This window comes from Spermophilus citellus (genome assembly GCF_964194105.1).
Source record: "Spermophilus citellus genome assembly, chromosome: 2".
Classification (NCBI taxonomy): Eukaryota; Metazoa; Chordata; class Mammalia; order Rodentia; family Sciuridae; genus Spermophilus; species Spermophilus citellus.
The window spans coordinates 2,035,145-2,051,966 of NC_138183.1; the positions used below are offsets into that span (position 1 = coordinate 2,035,145).

At 50.4% G+C, this 16,822-nt stretch overlaps 1 protein-coding gene across 1 annotated transcript; it reads right to left on the reverse strand.

The window, feature by feature from the left end:
• Positions 1–3,538: 3,538 nt before the first annotated feature.
• LCN9 (lipocalin 9) lies at positions 3,539–5,398 on the reverse strand (the record flags this gene model as incomplete). Its single annotated transcript, XM_081269488.1, has 5 exons — positions 3,539–3,561; positions 3,990–4,100; positions 4,490–4,563; positions 4,819–4,955; positions 5,303–5,398. 5 exons carry the CDS (start codon positions 5,396–5,398, stop codon positions 3,539–3,541), a joined length of 441 nt encoding a protein of 146 aa, XP_081125614.1.
• Positions 5,399–16,822: the final 11,424 nt, after the last annotated feature.

Consider the following 16,822-nt stretch of genomic DNA (forward strand, 5'->3'; position numbering starts at 1 on the left):
GTGTGAGAGTGGGCAGGGTGTGTGACAATGAGTGTGAGAATGTGAGAGTGTGAGAGTGGGCAAGGCTGTGTGAGAGTGAGTGTGAGAGTGGGCAGGGTGTGAGAGTGTGAGAGTGAGTGTGAGATGAGTGTGAGAGTGGGCAGGGTGTGTGAGAATGAGTGTGAGAGTGTGAGAGTGGGCAGGGTGTGAGAGAGTGTGAGAGTGAGTGTGAGAGGAGTGTGAGAGTGGGCAGGGTGTGTGAGATGAGTGTGAGAGTGAGTGTGAGAGGAGTGTGAGAGTGGGCAGGGTGTGTGAGAGAGTATGAGAGTGGGCAGGGTGTGTGAGAGTGAGTGTGAGAGTGTGAGAGTGGGCAGGGTGTGTGAGAGTGAGTGTGAGTCGGCAGGGTGTGTGAGAGGAGTGTGAGAATGGGCAGGGTGTGAGAGTGTATGAGAGTGAGTGTGAGAGGAGTGTGAGAGTGGGCAGGGTGTGTGAGAATGAATGTGAGAGTGAGTGTGAGAGGAGTGTGAGAGTGGACAGGGTGTGTGAGAGAGTGTGAGAGTGGACAGGGTGTGTGAGAGAGTGTGAGAGTGGGCAGGGTGTATGAGAATGAATGTGAGAGTGAGTGAGAGAGTGTGAGAGTGGACAGGGTGTGTGAGAGAGTGTGAGAGTGGACAGGGTGTGTGAGAGTGAGTGTGAGAGGAGTGTGAGAGTGGGCAGGGTGTGTGAGAGAGTGTGAGAGTGGGCAGGGTGTGTGAGAATGAATGTGAGAGTGAGTGTGAGAGGAGTGTGAGAGTGAGTGTGAGAGGAGTGTGAGAGTGGGCAGGGTGTATGAGAATGAATGTGAGAGTGAGTGTGAGAGAGTGTGAGAGTGGACAGGGTGTGTGAGAGAGTGTGAGAGTGGACAGGGTGTGTGAAAGTGTGAGAGTGGGCAGGGTGTGTGAGAATGAATGTGAGAGTGAGTGTGAGAGGAGTGTGAGAGTGGACAGGGTGTGTGAGAGAGTGTGAGAGTGGACAGGGTGTGTGAGAGAGTGTGAGAGTGGGCAGGGTGTGAGAGTGTATGAGAGTGAGTGTGAGAGGAGTGTGAGAGTGGGCAGGGTGTGTGAGATGAGTGTGAGAGTGAGTGTGAGAGAGTGTGAGAGTGGACAGGGTGTGTGAGAGAGTGTGAGAGTGGACAGGGTGTGTGAAAGTGAGTGTGAGAGTGGGCAGGGTGTGTGAGAATGAATGTGAGAGTGAGTGTGAGAGAGTGTGAGAGTGGACAGGGTGTGTGAGAGAGTGTGAGAGTGGGCAGGGTGTGTGAGAGTGAGTGTGAGAGGAGTGTGAGAGTGGGCAGGGTGTGTGAGAGTGAGTGTGAGAGTGTGAGAAGAGTGTGAGAGTGGGCAGGGTGTGTGAGAGTGAGTGTGAGAGTGGGCAGGGTGTGTGAGAGTGAGTGTGAGAGTGTGAGAGGAGTGTGAGAGTGGGCAGGGTGTGTGAGAGTGAGTGTGAGAGTGGGCAGGGTGTGTGAGAGTGTGAGAGTGGGCAAGGCTGTGTGAGAGTCAGTGTGATAGTGAGTGTGAGAGTGGTCAGGGTGTGTGAGAGTGAGTGTGATGGTGAGTGTGAGAGTGGGCAGGGTGTGTGAGAATGAGTGTGAGAGTGAGTGTGAAAGTGTGAGTGTGAGCAAAGCTGTGAGTGAGTGTAGGAGTGGGTAGGGTGTGAGAGTGAGTGTGAGAGTGGGAAAGGGTTGTAAAAGTGAGTGTGAGAGTGAGTGTAAGAGTGGGCGAGGCTGTGATTTTTTGTATGCTCCTGAGTGTATGTGTACGTGTGTGTCGGCATTAATGTGAACATGCATGTGTGAGGGACTCCACCTGACTGTGAATATGTATGTGCATGTGTGTGAGAGGGTGTGTGTGCACGTGTGTGTGAGTGGAGGTGTTTGTATGTGCACCTGAGAGAATATGTGTGAATACTTGTGATGTTAGTGTGTGTTTCTCTGAGTTTCTGCACAAGTTGGTGAGTCTGTGTACATGTCAGCATGTATGAGTGTGTGTGAGGTAGAGAGAGGTGTGAGGCTGTGGGAGCAAGTGTATGCCTGTAAATGTGACGGTCTGCCTGTGAGTGTGAAAGTGTGAGAACATGTGTCTTTGAGTGTGTGTGACTATAGAGTGGTTATGTGTGTGATTACTCCTGCACGAGTGTGAGCCTGTGAGCGTGGGTGCGTGTGAGCGTGCCTGGCTGTGGGGAGTGTGGGAGTAGGTGTATGTGTGTTGGTGTGAGTGTGGGGTTGTGTTTTTGAGTGTATGTTTCTGTGTGCTTGGGTGTAGTTCTGTGCCCTGTCCCATGTGCAGGTGTGCAGCCACCATGGGCACAGAGCGCACAGCCACCTGGTGCCCGCGGGCATCCCTTTGCACACTTAGCATCCTGGGCATCTCTGCCGCTGAAGGCTGGAAACCTGATCCGCCCCTGCCTCCCCACGGGATCCCCAGACGCGTGCGCATTGATCCTCCCCGTGGCTAAGGACGGTGCAGATGGACAGTTTGCTCAGCTGCACCTGTTGAGGGACCTCAGGCCACGTCCCATGATTGGTGCCTGTGAATGGAGCTGTGGGGACACTGGTGGTGGGTGAGTAGGGGACAGTGTTCGCTCCCAGCAGGGCCAACAGACAATCACCTGGGACCCACAGGACAGCGGTTGGGCTGCTGCCTCTTTATTCACCACCACGCAGCGGGGAGGGCCTGGTGCCTACGTGGGTCAGCCCTCTCCCTGGGCTGCCAGCCCCACTCCTCCTGACTGCGAGGCCCTGCAGGACAGGGTCCTTGAAACCTCAAGGACTCGCAGGCTGAGATGATGTGGGGTCCAATGGGGGTGGCCTCTGGGAAGGGAAGGAAGACTTGGAGGGTCTCCTTGTGGGACCATGGCTCATTCCTGAGAAGGGACTCGGGAGGCTGAATGGTGGCCTCCATGAGAGATGCCCAGACCCCAGCTGGGACTCATCTGGAAAGGGGCTCAGTGCAGCGGTCCATTTGGGTCTGGAGATGAGACCTGCCTTAATTACTGGGTGGGCCCTAAACCTAGCAGGTGCTGATGAGAGGGAAGAAGGGACACAGACAAGGAGGCTGGAGCAATGCTGCCACAGCCGAGGGACACGGAGCCATCAGCAGCTGGAGGAGGTGGAAGGGTCCCATGGAGCCCCAGGGGAGCGTGGCCCTGCGAGTCCTGGACCCCTGAGTTCCTGGCTGCAGAGCTGTGAGAGAGTAAACCCCACTGTTCTGCCCCCAGAAGCCCAGGACACTCCTGCAACATGGGGTTCTTTTCTGCCCAGTCCCACATCCCACGAGCCTGCCGAGGCCCTGGCTCCAGCAGTGATCTGCCCCTGCACCAGGTGCTCCACGCTCCCTTACTTCTGCAGGAGACTCCAGCAGGTGGCTGAGGATGGGCCTCAAGGGGTGGTGCTGGCGGTCCTTCTGGGCTGGGACCCTGCCCTCTGACATCAGCCCCAAGGCAACCCCATCCGCTTCCACCTGCCACCCTGAGCTGCCCGTCCTGCACCCAGGAAGCTCACGCACCGAGGGCCTGGCTGGGTGCTCTACCTCTTGGAGTAGCAGTGATCTGGGGAGACAAAAGCCCCCGGTTGGCTCGTTGGGCCTCCCCCCAGACCCCGAGCCCTTGGGCCGCTGGGCCAGGCAGCCTGCACTGGCCTGAAGCAGGAGCCCTACCTTCTTGGGTCAGGTCCATGATGTTTTTGGAACTCAGTCTGTACTTTCTGCAGAGTCTTTTAAATCTGTGTTGGAAGTTGTGGCTCAGCTTTGAGATCCGTCCTGAAGACAGGTTTGGGACCATGTCTGGGGAGGGCCTGGAGGGCCTGGGCAGGGCTACATTGCTGACCAGCAAGAGGGGCTTGTGCCAGCAGGTGGGTGAGGAATACTGAAGCCCCCACTCACCCACCTCTCAGACTTGGGGTTCTTGGAAGACCCCCACCCGCCCAGGGTGGCGCCTGTCTCAGAGCAGGACAGCTGGGACAGCTGGGGCTGGGGTACCGTAGAGCGCCAGCACGCGGGTCTCGGTCCCATTGCGGATGTTCTGCATGTCGAAGATGACATACATCTTGTAGTCCGTCTCCGAGACCAGCACCTTGTTCTCCCCCTCGTCTGTGTGGAGATGCCACTCAGCACAGCCCACCGCCACGCCCCACGCCCCCCAGGTCCTGGACCAATGCCGGGCCACTGTGTGTGGTGGCCCTCAACCACCAAGACGGAGGGGGAGTGGGAGCACAGGAGCGGCTCAGATGGGTCCCCTGTGTGGCAGTTGGGCAGCAGGGCGCCTTGGCCCCCTCTCCATCCACCCCAGCCCCCCGGTGGGCCTGAGCCCGTGGCTTCCCAAGAGGAGCTGGTCTGGGAGCCCCTGGGTTGGAGCCAGGCTAGGTCCTCTTGCTTTGGGGTCAGGGTATCAGGGGTCTCATAAAGTGCCTTAAGTCAGGGCAAGGCCGGGCAGAAGGACCCCTGGCTGTCAGACCAGGAAGAACCCTGCCCACACTCACAGGAGATGGAGTACTCTCCGTTCTTGTTCGTCTTCTGGCAGACCATGCTCACGCCCACACACTCACCCTGCACCCTGGAAAGGAGCCGGTGACGCTTGGAGTGGGGCCCCAGCCCCAGGGTCTGTGGCAGGAAGTATCTGCCCTGAGGCACAGGCTTCACGCCCCAGTCCCGCTGGGGGTCTCAGCGGGGTCCACAGAGAGGGTCATCACCAGGCACCGCTCCTCTCTCGTGTCTCAGTATCCCTCCCCGAGGGTGGGGCCCAGAGCGTGAGTGTGCGAGTCCGGGTGCCGGTGGGAGGGCTGCGGTCCCCCCGTCCAGCAACACTCACATGAAGCGGAAATTGAACTTGAGGCTGCCGTTTTTTAAGTGTTCAATATTCCGAATGAAGATCCTCAGGTCTCCGTCTTCTTTAATCCGTGACAGGTTGTTTGAGGCCATGGAAATAGAGTACCAGGTCCCTGAAATCTGGAGGGAAAGTGTGACGATGGGGAGCCCTGGATGCCATGGGGCTCCTCGGTGCCAGTTATAGGTGTCAGCTGCAACTAGGGGTCCTCTCCCTCCCAAGGTCCCCCCTGACCTCCCAGGCCCCCTCTGTCCTTCCAGGGTTCCCTCTGACCTCCCAAGTCTCCTCTGCCCCCCAGGGTCCCCTTTAACCTCCCAGGTCCTCTCTGCCCTCCCAGGTCCTCCCTGGCCCTTTGGCTTCTGTCACAGCTGGGGGAGGAGAGGGCCTCCCATGGCAGAACCCCTCTGGCATAGGTCAAAGACCCCAAGTTGAGGGGAGCAAATGCCCCAGAAGCCTGGCCTGTCCCCACCCTGGCCATGTTGTAGTTCTTATCCACGACAGCCAGGGGGTTGAACTTCTGCGCCCCAGCAAAGCTCAGCCCCAGGACCAGCAAGAGCAGGGCCATCCTTCCTGGTGGGTGCCTCGGCTGTGCCTGCCCTTTATGCCTGCTTCTGCCCTGTGGTTTCCAGACCCTGTGGGATGACCTGGTCTCTGCCTGTCCACAACATCCTGTGCCCGTGGGAATGCAGTTTAAGGTCCCTGTGGCTGCTGCCCTTGACTGCTCATGACCTGACCTGAGCTGACGTTGGAATCTGCTTGAACTGGTGTCCAGCTGGGTCAGAAAGGAAGTGACAGAGGGAGTCAGGAGCAGGCCAGGCTGTGGAGACTGGGTGCAAGGGTCAAGGGCCCAGATGGGGCTTGGCCTCTAGCCTGTGCCCTTCCTGGCAGGGGATGACAAGAGGTGGAGATAAGCATCTCCTGGCATGTCTGCAGCATCTGCTCAGCCTGAGGGTGTCTGGAGCATCCAGGCACAAGTTGTGCTGGTGGCAGGTAGTGGGGGAGGTCCCAGCTCCCACATGAGATCAAAGCTGGGCCAGGCAGCGAAGGACCGGGAAGAGCCGACCGTCCAGAGACACAGAGGGAGCTGCCCACAGGCTGCCACTCACATAAAGCTAGGTCTGCCACCTGGGCATGGGCCCATATGGGTCCTGGGGCCTGTATGAGCTGCTGGCCCGGCCCTGGCCCTGCTTTGCAAGGTTGTGGCAGCTCTGGGGACTGCAGACACCTTCCCTCCCAGGTGGGCAACGGGGGTCGGCCGGCCAGGGGCTGGAGGGGAATCACTTTCGCCAGACAGGCAGGCCCTGGGCTTTCTACCTAGGAAAGAGCTTCCAGGAGGTCGGCCATCCCTTCCAGGAGGCCACGCTCTTCTCCACAACTTCCTACCACTTTTTAAAAGAAGAGATTTAAGAAACGCTGTTCAGATGGCAGAGAATCTCTGCTGACAATGAGTGGCAGAAGTGTCTCTCCCCACCCGGGCCAGGTGGTGGGCAGCTCCTCCTGCCTGTGGCTTCTGGGTCTTGGGGGAAGTCAGACAGCTCCAGACAGACTGGAGAGGCCGCTGCAGAGGGTCGAGGTGGTGTGGGTTGGCACCTGGGGTCTCTGTGATGGGGGCTTGGCCAGGAACATGGCGTCCAGGAGCCCTTCCCCTTGTAGGGTTGTGCTGGCTCCTTTGAGGCCTTCTGCCAGGCCACCTGTCATGCCCAGCTGCTCTGACCCCTAGCACGGGCATCCCTGAGTCTGCCTCAGTCCAGAAGCAGAGGTGGAGGTAGCTCAGGATTGGGGACCATGTGGCACTCCAGGCCCCTGCAAGACTTGGAACATTCCCCTCCTTCTGGGAAGTCTCTGGTGACCTTCTCCAGGCTGGCACAGTTCTTATTCCTATCCTTAGGAAATCTGAGGAGTCTCTGGGACCGGGAGGTCCGGGTGGCCTGTCCTGACCAGGGAGTGGCAACACCCAGCGCCAAGTGGGATTCCCACCTGGCGTGAGGACACCCAACCCTGGAAGGCACCCTGGAAGGCTAACAGTTGAAGAAGGGGGCCTGCACTTCTCTCCAAGACACCACATCCACACCCAGGGCTGCCTAGTGTCATGCTGGTCTTCACTTGGTGAAGGCCAGTGAAGGCCAGTCCCCGATGGAGACACTGGCCGAGCCCTGAGTCAGGGACAGGCAGGAGGGTGCAGCTGCTGCCTTCTCTGGCATTTTTTGGGAGCTGCTGAGATACAGAGATGCGAGAGACGCGGACTGAAAAGAGGGGCCACGCTGACTGCAGAGTGCTTTGCTGCCTGTGAGGGATTGGCCCACTAAGGTGGCTGCGGGGGCCGCTGGCTGCAAAGAGAACATGTGGAATCAGAATCCTTTGGATGGGCCAGCCCGAGCTGCTGGAAAGGCAAGAAGAACAAGATCTGACCTGTAGTGGGTCGGGAGCTGCCCACAGGAACCAAGCGCCCTTAGCCTGAGTGATGAGAGTGTGGAGATGTGGCCAGCCAGCCCTGGGCTGTGTGGGTGTGAAGTGTGAACACTGAGCGCACAGGGTGGACAGACCCGGTGTTGTGCCTCTGTTTGGGCAGGCTATGAATGCGTCTCTTTGCTCACTCTGCCTACGATCCCACATAGCACACGAGATGGGTGTGGCCTTCATAGGTGTCAGTCAACCTGCTGACAGCAAGACATCCTGAAGTTAGACTCAACCCCCTGAAACCTGACCCCTTGCCTCATTTGAATGGCTTTTCCCCAATAAAAGGATTCAGCATGTGCTCCTTGCTGTCTTGCCTGCCTTGCCCCCATTGTGGGAGCTGTGGCTGAGGAGTGGTCACTGAACCCAAAGAAAAGGTACTTTCTGTGTTTTTATTTAGTCCCAAAATTCACTTGGAGTGACCCTCACTGGTTTAGACGTGTGATACAACAATTGGCGCCTGAACAGGGACTCCAATGTGAATTTTGAGAATTGGTGGTTTGTTTTTTTTTTTCTCTCCAGTAGTGATAGTGTGCATAGATTTTAAAATCATCGTGGATTCATTTGTAAAAGGGTGATAATTAGACAAAAGAAAGTCAGTGACCTTAAACTTATAATATCTGGAAATTTTTGTTTTTAGAGTCAGCAAGAATTTATTTTTTGCAATTCTGGGGACAATAAATAGACATAAAAATGAGAAATTAGAAAATTGTAAGTACCACAGAAATTAAGATGATTGATAAAGGATACGTTGCTAAGTTCAGTCCTCTCCCATGGGAAAAGTGCTTTGTGGATTTTTTCTGATTGTTTTTGTGAATTTTTATATTTTGAAATTTAGGTAAATTTGTTTTTTTTTTTTTTAGTTATATGTTAGGAATCTGCACTTGGAGAGCAAGAAAGCAAAGGCGATTTCTTATGGTAAGATTGATATGGGGGATTTTTTCTACTTCTAGAGAAGCAAATTTTGTTTTTCTGCTGTTTTGGGGTGGATGTAGGGTTTGGCTGCTGTCCCTTGTGGAACCGCCAGCTAATTCTGCCCCTTGGAAACCTTGGTAACCATACCCTTGAGCCAGCGTCTGCTGAGGGGCCTATTTTTCAAATTCGAGATGCTGCAGGAGAGGGCGCACTGCGGGAGGAGGGTCCTTTCCCTGACAGAGTGCTGCCCACTGACCCTGGCTCCGGAGCTCACGGAGCAGGAGGTGGAAACACGGGTAGCAGCGGCTTGCAGGAGCACAGGCAGGGCCACCGCCCTGGACTCGGGGCTCCAGCAGGGCACCCCGGGAGCACCTGCATGACGCGGCCCCTGAGGGTTTCCCAGTGAGAAGAACCACCAGATGGCGCAGAATCCCACACCTGGGGACGTTCTGGGAACGAGCATCGGCCCCAGAAACTTCCAAGCCGCCACCGTTCAGGGGTGCCAGCGGCTGACGGGGACTCGCAGGGTCACGAGCCTGGCCATTACATCCCCCGCAATCCCCAGCAAGAAGGGCACCTGCGAGAATGGCCATTTACAGAGGCAGGGGCGCTGCTGTCACCCCGGGACCACTGGCGGAGTGCCCACGCGAGCGCAGAGGACGGCGGACCGCTGGCCCGGCCATCCGCTCAGCCCCACCGCGCGGCTCCCGTGGAGATGCTGACAGGGAAAGGACAAATTGCTGGTTTGCGACCCCACCTGGACAGCCCAGCGGGCAACGCCCGGCCCCGAAAAACTGGCGGGACACCCACACAGTGCAGCTGCTCGGTGTCCTCTGCCCCCGGGGGAGCCCGAGCTGCGGGGCCACCAGCGCCACTCTGGTTTCCTCTCCGTCGTAACCGCCCAGCCTGGCTTCAGGTTCCCTCGGTGAACCTCCACCCGACCTCTGCGACCCGGGGCACCGGCCAGGTGCCCGGCCACGTGGTCGCACGGAGAGGTGGAGTGGACATGCAAAGGGACGGCCAACATCGGGGTTCTCCCCGAGGCTCTCCAGCTGCACCTAGGAGTTCCCCAGGCACACCGCGGGGACGAAATGGCAGAAAAGTCCCGCCTCCCGCGTTTTCCCTTTCCCTGTCACTCAAACGGGCTTTTGGCCCCGCCCCCGCGTGGCTGGCCCCGGGGCTGCGGCCCGCGTCTGGCCCGAGATGCCCACTGCCAGTACGAGCCAAAGATCCCCTCGGCGGGCGCCTGCGGGCAGCCTGAGCCCGACTGTTCTCAAGCTGGGCAGCCTGAGCTTTGCTCCACAGCTGCAGACCGTGTCACACCGCCACCGAGACAGGGCTCCTCCTGTCTTCCTTTTGGAGCTTATGAGGATGCATTTTGTTCCTCACAGGAACAAAAGCCTGAGAATTTTCTCACAATGTTCCCGTGATGACCGAAAAAAATCCTTGTTTTCATTTGTAACTATACGAATACAATAAATAAATAATAAATAAATGTATACGCTGGGTTCTTATTTTAACTAAATTAAGGGTACACCCATAGTTAAAATAAGTTGAAATGGATCCAAATAGTTTAAGAACCATGTAGTTTCATAAGGTTGACCTAATTATAGCTATACCTTTATTCTTAATACATATTTTTCCGGTTACTTAAATAATCTATAATCAGTAATTCATAAAATAATTAACACATGTCTATTTGTTTAATTAATATGTATCTATTTGCTTCTAATTGTTTTCCTTCAACAGAAAACACAAGATTTATATTTCTTATACATGCATTTATCTGATGCTCTGCCTTTTATAGTTTAAAACATTTAAGATAGGGCTGGGGCTGGGGCTCAGCAGTAGAGCACTTGCCAAGCACCTCATAAAAATAAATAAATAAAATAAAGGTATTGTGTCCATCTACAACTAAAATACAAATATTAAAAAATTAAGATAAATGTATTTTACTATAAGAATTTTGCTTTCAAGAAAATACAACCATCAAGTAATCTCTAATTCTCAAATTATTGTATAAACTTTATTAGATGATAAACAGATAAGATTCTGTCTACAGAAATGTCCAAGGGCTTTAATGATATTTTCATTGAGATATTTCTTCTTATTAAGGTACAATAATTTGTTTAGATTCTAATATTTACAGAAATTGTTCCAAAGTATAACCAAAAGAAATTCTAAAAGGAGAGGAAAATACTTCCACAGAGAGCAAACACACATTGGAGGTCTAAGAAGATCAAAGAAATCATCTTTGGGTAAAACAAGGTCTTTATCGTCTGGATTTTAATGATAAAAAAATTTTCCTAAATAAGGAAATCCTTATATCATTATCTAGACTGATGATATAGAAAGTTAAAATAATTGAAAAACAAATATATGTATAACTGGACTGACTATAACAATCTGAACTGATTAATCCTAGGATATTTCAGACTCCCCCCTCCCAATTTTATCATACTAATATAAACCAAGATTGTGTCCATATTTCAACATGATAAAGACCTATTAAAATGTTAAGTTTATTTCCATCAAGTAAGGTCTTTATTTACCTAGTGATTCTTAAGGTTTAAGAAAAGTATTACTTTTAGTGAATTAATTTACTTCTTTGATTAAATAATAAATATTTTGAAATGCTCACTTCAATTTCAATTTGACACTTCTTCTTGGAGACTAAATTTGATTGATTCAAAGATGCCAGTAGTGATTCCTTTTAATTCTTACATATTACTTCTGTTGTTGGATATTTGTAGGATCTGGGGGAGCATTTTATTAGAACTTGAGCTCTCCAAATTAAAATCATACATTAGTTTTGAACAATAAAAGCTGCAAACTTTTTTGGAAATTCTTTGTATTATCTAAGCTCTCTGACTGGACGTATTATCCTTTAAAAAATATGATAATGTTAATATACCACTCCCTACACTGGGAAGTGACCTTAATCATATTTTTTAAAAAGACAAGAGATACCTATTTAAAGGATAATATTCTGAGGTATAGAGATATTTTGAGAACTTCTCTTAGGAAGGGATTAAATTGTCCATTTGCAGGTAACATCAAAATGGATCAGCTAGTCTATGTACTAGAAAATCACAATGATTAATAAAAAATGTCTCAATTTTATATCTAGCCTCATTTACTATTAACAGAGAAGGCCTTAAAAATTACCTACTGGAAACAGAGATCAAAGGGGACCTCTCAAACTTAATACAGATCAGAACAAACTCAGGGAGGTTTTTGAGAGATCCAAATTCATATATTGTAATATTTCAAAATTTATGCCAGATGTCTAACCTTATCTAGAGAGATATGCTGTTATTTAGCTAAACCTTAAAATAGAAGGCCATCTAAAAACAGTTTTAGAGGAGATTTATCTTAACCATGTCCTGACTATCTGTCTGGAGCACAGACAACTTCCCCAAACAGATATCCAACACATAAACAAAATGCCTAAAAAGGAATTTTAGTAAGCCTTTAAAAAATCCTATTTTCATAGAGAGACTCAAAAAGACAATACATCAATCACCTTAAGCTTCTAGGGGGCCACCCATTTTCAAAGTTGGGTTTATCATCCAGTTAGCCCTAGACATTCCCTGGGATTGGCAAAGGTCAACACAGTCCTAGACAAGTTTAAATGTTACACCACAGTTGATTGGTGTAATGCTAATCTCACCCCAAGAAAAATAAACTTCCTCATTAACAAGTTTACTCCTTTTCTAAATTATAATCAGGTTTTGAAAGCCTCTAAACATTAAAACAGGGTCTTACTTTGAACCCTTGTCACTGAGAAAAATGACTCCAAAAATAGTTATCCCTAAAATATTAGACAGACAGCCATAAATAAATCAGCTCAACAGCTGATAGCTTATTTCAATAAAAAATTTAACATGATAGACATTTTCTCAACGTTTAATAATATAAGGTGATGCCCTACATACATTGATATTTTTAAAATTAGTAAAGTCATGGATTATGCATGGTGCTGGAGCTAATTTTGCTACATTGAGTGGAGTTGTTAAGGATGTTTGTGCAGCTGTTTCTTTATACACAAAGATTATTTTGACAGAAACCCCTCAAAATATCATTGTAGCTCGAGGTCCTATAAAATTTTAAATTAGATCACTGTCTTAAACCACACTGTTGACTTGTCTTTGCCCATTAATATTTGAGATAGTAACTCCCCCTACTTAGGTCAACACTAAATTTGAAAACAATAATGACAGTTTTTCATGAATTTGTAGATAAAAGACTATTCACTTCTCTAGTTCATTCTTTATTAATGGTAAAAAACCAAAACATCTTCTCTAGGCTTATTTAACATATGTACTTCCTATTTTGGACAGATGTCTATATGTTTCTCATGCTCCTACTAAAGACCACCACTCCCAAGTTATAAACTCTTTCTCTCACTTCATTCCAAATTAAGATAATCATTTAAGTTAATCTAGAGCTAATTTCAAAATATAACTTTTTATATACAACTTATTGTATTCTTCATTTTTGGTAATTCTGTTAAAGTCAAAATCAAGCCAAGCATTCAGTAAAGGCTAAGTTTCTGTTTACCATGGTCCTTTTAAATAACTTCTGTCAAAATTCAGGACCAACTAAAGACAGTAAATCTTTTCTTATTATTCAAATACGTGTACTATTATCTATAACTTATGCTTATGATGCTATGGCTTACGCCAGGCCTTTACTCAATTTTATTAAATAAAAAGTGGGGGGGGAACAGGACCCCACAGGCACATAGTAGGTCTTACAAAATATTTTAACATTTTTTCCTAATCGTGATACTGAGAGTCTTACTGCTGCTGAACATGATCTAGTAAGTTAAGTCAAATTTCAGAAGATAGAGTTTCAGCTGGTCATCGTGGGGAGGTGGAAACCCTGACACAGCATGGTGGATTTCCCGCTGCAGAGTTTACAGCTATGCAGCTTCATGGGCTTGACAGGTCACTAAAAATCACGAACAAACGTCTAGGGACATTTCTCAGGTCCACCTTTAAAGTGCCTTGCAGTGAGGACTGGAGAGTCCACCCATGAAACTGGACTAATTGTACTGGTTGTAGTGGTCAGTTGCACCTCGATGTGGATCCTGTGGTGAACAGGCTGTCGGGGAGTATCTTCTGAGAAACCTCAACCAGCCGGTCATGCTGGTCCTTAGAGATTAAGATTATGTATCTGGACAATCGTCAAAACAGAGAGATTGCTGAAATAGAATTTCCTGCAGGCCAGGTATTTACCTGAACTATCCACCAGTGTATTACAGCCCTGACCCTTCTACAATAGAAGGCGACACCTTTTCTGAGTGGGTGGGTTGTGCGTATGCCCTGCCATAAGGGGTCTAGTGTGTAGATCTTAGGCTGGTCTCCTAGAATCACGAGGATGCCGTCACTCCTAGAAACCTTGATCCTCAGCGAGATGGCACCCAAAGGATGTCCTGATGTTTGACTTCTGCCTTTTTACCTTCCTGACAGACCTAAAAGACTCCTGAAATGTGACAGTTGAGAGGAAGGATGGGTACATATCCGGTAACCTATAAAAGGTACGACTTGCCTAATCTTATCACTAGTTATGGTAGAGAAAAAGGACACTGAGCCTGTGTCCTATGGCCAGCCGGCCTGCTGAGGCTAACATTCAGGCCTTGAAACAGGCGCGTGCCATTAACCAGACCTGGGCCAGCTCTTGGTCTCGGGGTCCTTGAAGTGACTACTTAAAATATTATTCATGGTTCCTACAATACAGCCTTTGTGGCTATTTTTTAAAACTTACAACATATGGATTTTTCAATAATTTGACTTAAATTACTTCTAAGCCCCTTCACCATCAGATAAGTGCTGAGGGAAAGGTTGGAACTACGTTTAAATCTCTAGAAACCACTGGGATGAATACTGTGAATGAGCCTCTGCTCTGTGGTTTGTGGAAAGGCTTAAATGCCAAATAAAAATGCCTGTGTTTCAGTGGCCAAGCACAATGCTTGCCAATAAAAATTGGGAAAAGATCAAGAATCTTCTAATGAGTGTTTGGCAGAGGAATACTAATAACTTGGATCTTCCAAAGTTAATTGAATGACGCTGAACCTAAATCTGCGGAAACATTCGATGGGTATGTTATTGAAATGGTACGTCCTTTGGTTTCAGTAGTAGGTCAAGACAACCTTGGACCAAGAATCCAGTGATGGAAGATAGAATTCCCCAATTGCCTTCACTTATTAGGAAAGGGGGAATAAGTGGGGAGCTCCCACACAGGACCCGAGCGCCCTGAGCCCTGAGCCATGTGAGAGTGGAGGTGTGGCCAGCCGCCCTGGGCTGTGTGTGAACTGTGGGCACTGAGCGCACAGGGTGGACGGACCCGATGTGGGCCCTCTGTTAGAGCCTCGCTCTGGTCTTTTCATGCGCCCTGCCTTGATCCCCACACAGCTCATGAGATGGGCGTGGCCTTCCCAGGTGTCATCCACCTGCTGACAGCAGACATCAGGAAGCTGGACTCAACCCCCTGACCCCTGATCCCTTCTCTCATTTGAGTGGCTTCTCCCCAATAAAAGGGTTCAGCGTGGCTCCTCGCTCTCTTTCTTGCCTGCCTCGTGGCAGCTGTGGCTGAGGAGCCGTCACTGAACCCAAAGGTACTTTCTGTGTCTGTGTCTTTATTGAGTCCCCAAATTCACGTGGAGTGACCCTGACTGGTTTAGTCGTGTGACTCGATATAGTGGTAGTGATTGTGCTAAAATGAGACAGGCCTGTACAAAGAAAACAATGATCTTTCCAAAGACCCCAAAAGAAAATTAAGAAAAAAATTAAATAAAAGGAGAAACACCCACATTCTTGGATGGAGGGCTCCGTAGAATGGAATTATTAACATTCCCTAAGCACATCTGCGTTATCTCCTGCTGCAACCTGCACCACAGGTTATTCAGGGCTATGGACGGGGCTGTGAGGGGGAGCAAGGAAAGACAAACAGAGAAAGAGCCAGACTCGGGAGTTCAGCAGCCTCTGATGAGGGGGACTGGCAGCTCTGCACGTTTATTCTGGGGGTTCAGACATCAAAAGGATTCATTGTGAGAAAGTTTCTTCAAAGCACTCAGAGTGAAGGATAAAAGTCTCTGCAGCCCAATTAGCAGTTTGAGCCCATAACTCCCTACCCCCTGGGTAAGTGGCATTTGAACTCGAGGTTAAGAACTGATAAAACTCTGAGGCTGGCACAGAATCTCCCTTTGAACAGGGCATCACCATAGCAACTGGGCTATCTCCATCAAAGCCTTGCTTGGAGAATTCTCCAGAGGGGCATGGCCTATGTCACAGAATAATTTGAGACCCATAATTCAATTGCTGCTCCTGACACTTGACATAAGCACAAACACATGCTAATAGGGCAGTGAGGCCATGGCAGTCTTGAACTTGAACTTGAACTCTGGGCTCAAGCAATTCTCCTGCCTCAGTTTCCTGAATGGCGTGGATACACCACCACACCTGGTTTCAGGGGTATTCACTGAGAAATAGGGCAGATAATGTATTAGTCAGTTGTTGTTACTATAACAAAATGTCCAGGGTAGCTAACTTTATAAGGAAATGAGGTTTATTCTGGCACATTGTTGCGGAGGTGCAAAATCTAGGGGCTGCAGCTGGTGATGGTCTTCTTGCTGTCAGTCCCAAAGCAGCACAGACATGAGACAGGGAGCGTGTGTGTGTGTGTGTGTGTGTGTGTGTGTGTGTGTGTGTGTGGTGTGTGTCTTGTGGTCTCTTCCTTTCTAATAAAGGCACCAGGAACCAGGCATGGTGACATGTCCTAAGCCATTCAGGAAACTGAGGCAGGAGAATTGCTTGAGCCAAGGAATTCAAGTTCAAGGCCAGCCTGGGCAGTATAGTGAGGCCCCATTTAAAAAAAAAACACCAGGATTCAGTGTTGGGGCTCCACCCTAATGACCCCAAATCTAATCCCCACTTCTCAGTACCGCAGCAGGATTACGTGCCCACCCCGGTGATACCATTAACGGAGGACTCTGGGGTAAGTTCCTGTTCGAGTGGGGAGCACCTTCCAAACCACAGTGGAAAATAGAAGCAAGAGCTCCGCTGGCCAGAAGGTGCTGCCCTGCCCCGCTGTGGAGCCAGGCTGGGGCTGGAGGGGCTTAGGTGCCCAGAGCCATGCAGTGGGGTCTGGGGGCGCCCCTTGTGCCTGGACTCCATAGGAAGAGGCCCAGGCTGGGCACAGAGAGGGGCAGAGGCAGTGAGGGGGTGCGTGGCCCAGGTGGGAGCCAGGCATCCGGCAGCAGGTGCTGAGACGGAGACACGAAGGTGGCTCCTGCACCAGCAGACGCGAGGTCGGCAGCACTGGAGAGCAGAGCTGCTCACAGCAGCACTCCAGCCGGCGCTCAGCTGGAGAGACTGGCTCACCCCACGCAGGATTCTCAGGAGCCCGTCCCCCAGGGGACCTTCCTCTTAGATCTCCGGGTGCCGAGCCGCAAGGGAATCGGCGAGTTGGCTGGAGCCCTGCGTTTCAGGCAGCTGCTCCGCCAGCCACGAGAAACTAGTGTCCAGATTTTTTCAGTTAGAAAATCTTTCATTTTTCTGATGGGTCTGTGTTGTGGTCACAAGTCAGGACATCCTCTGGAGAAGGCAGGCTCACA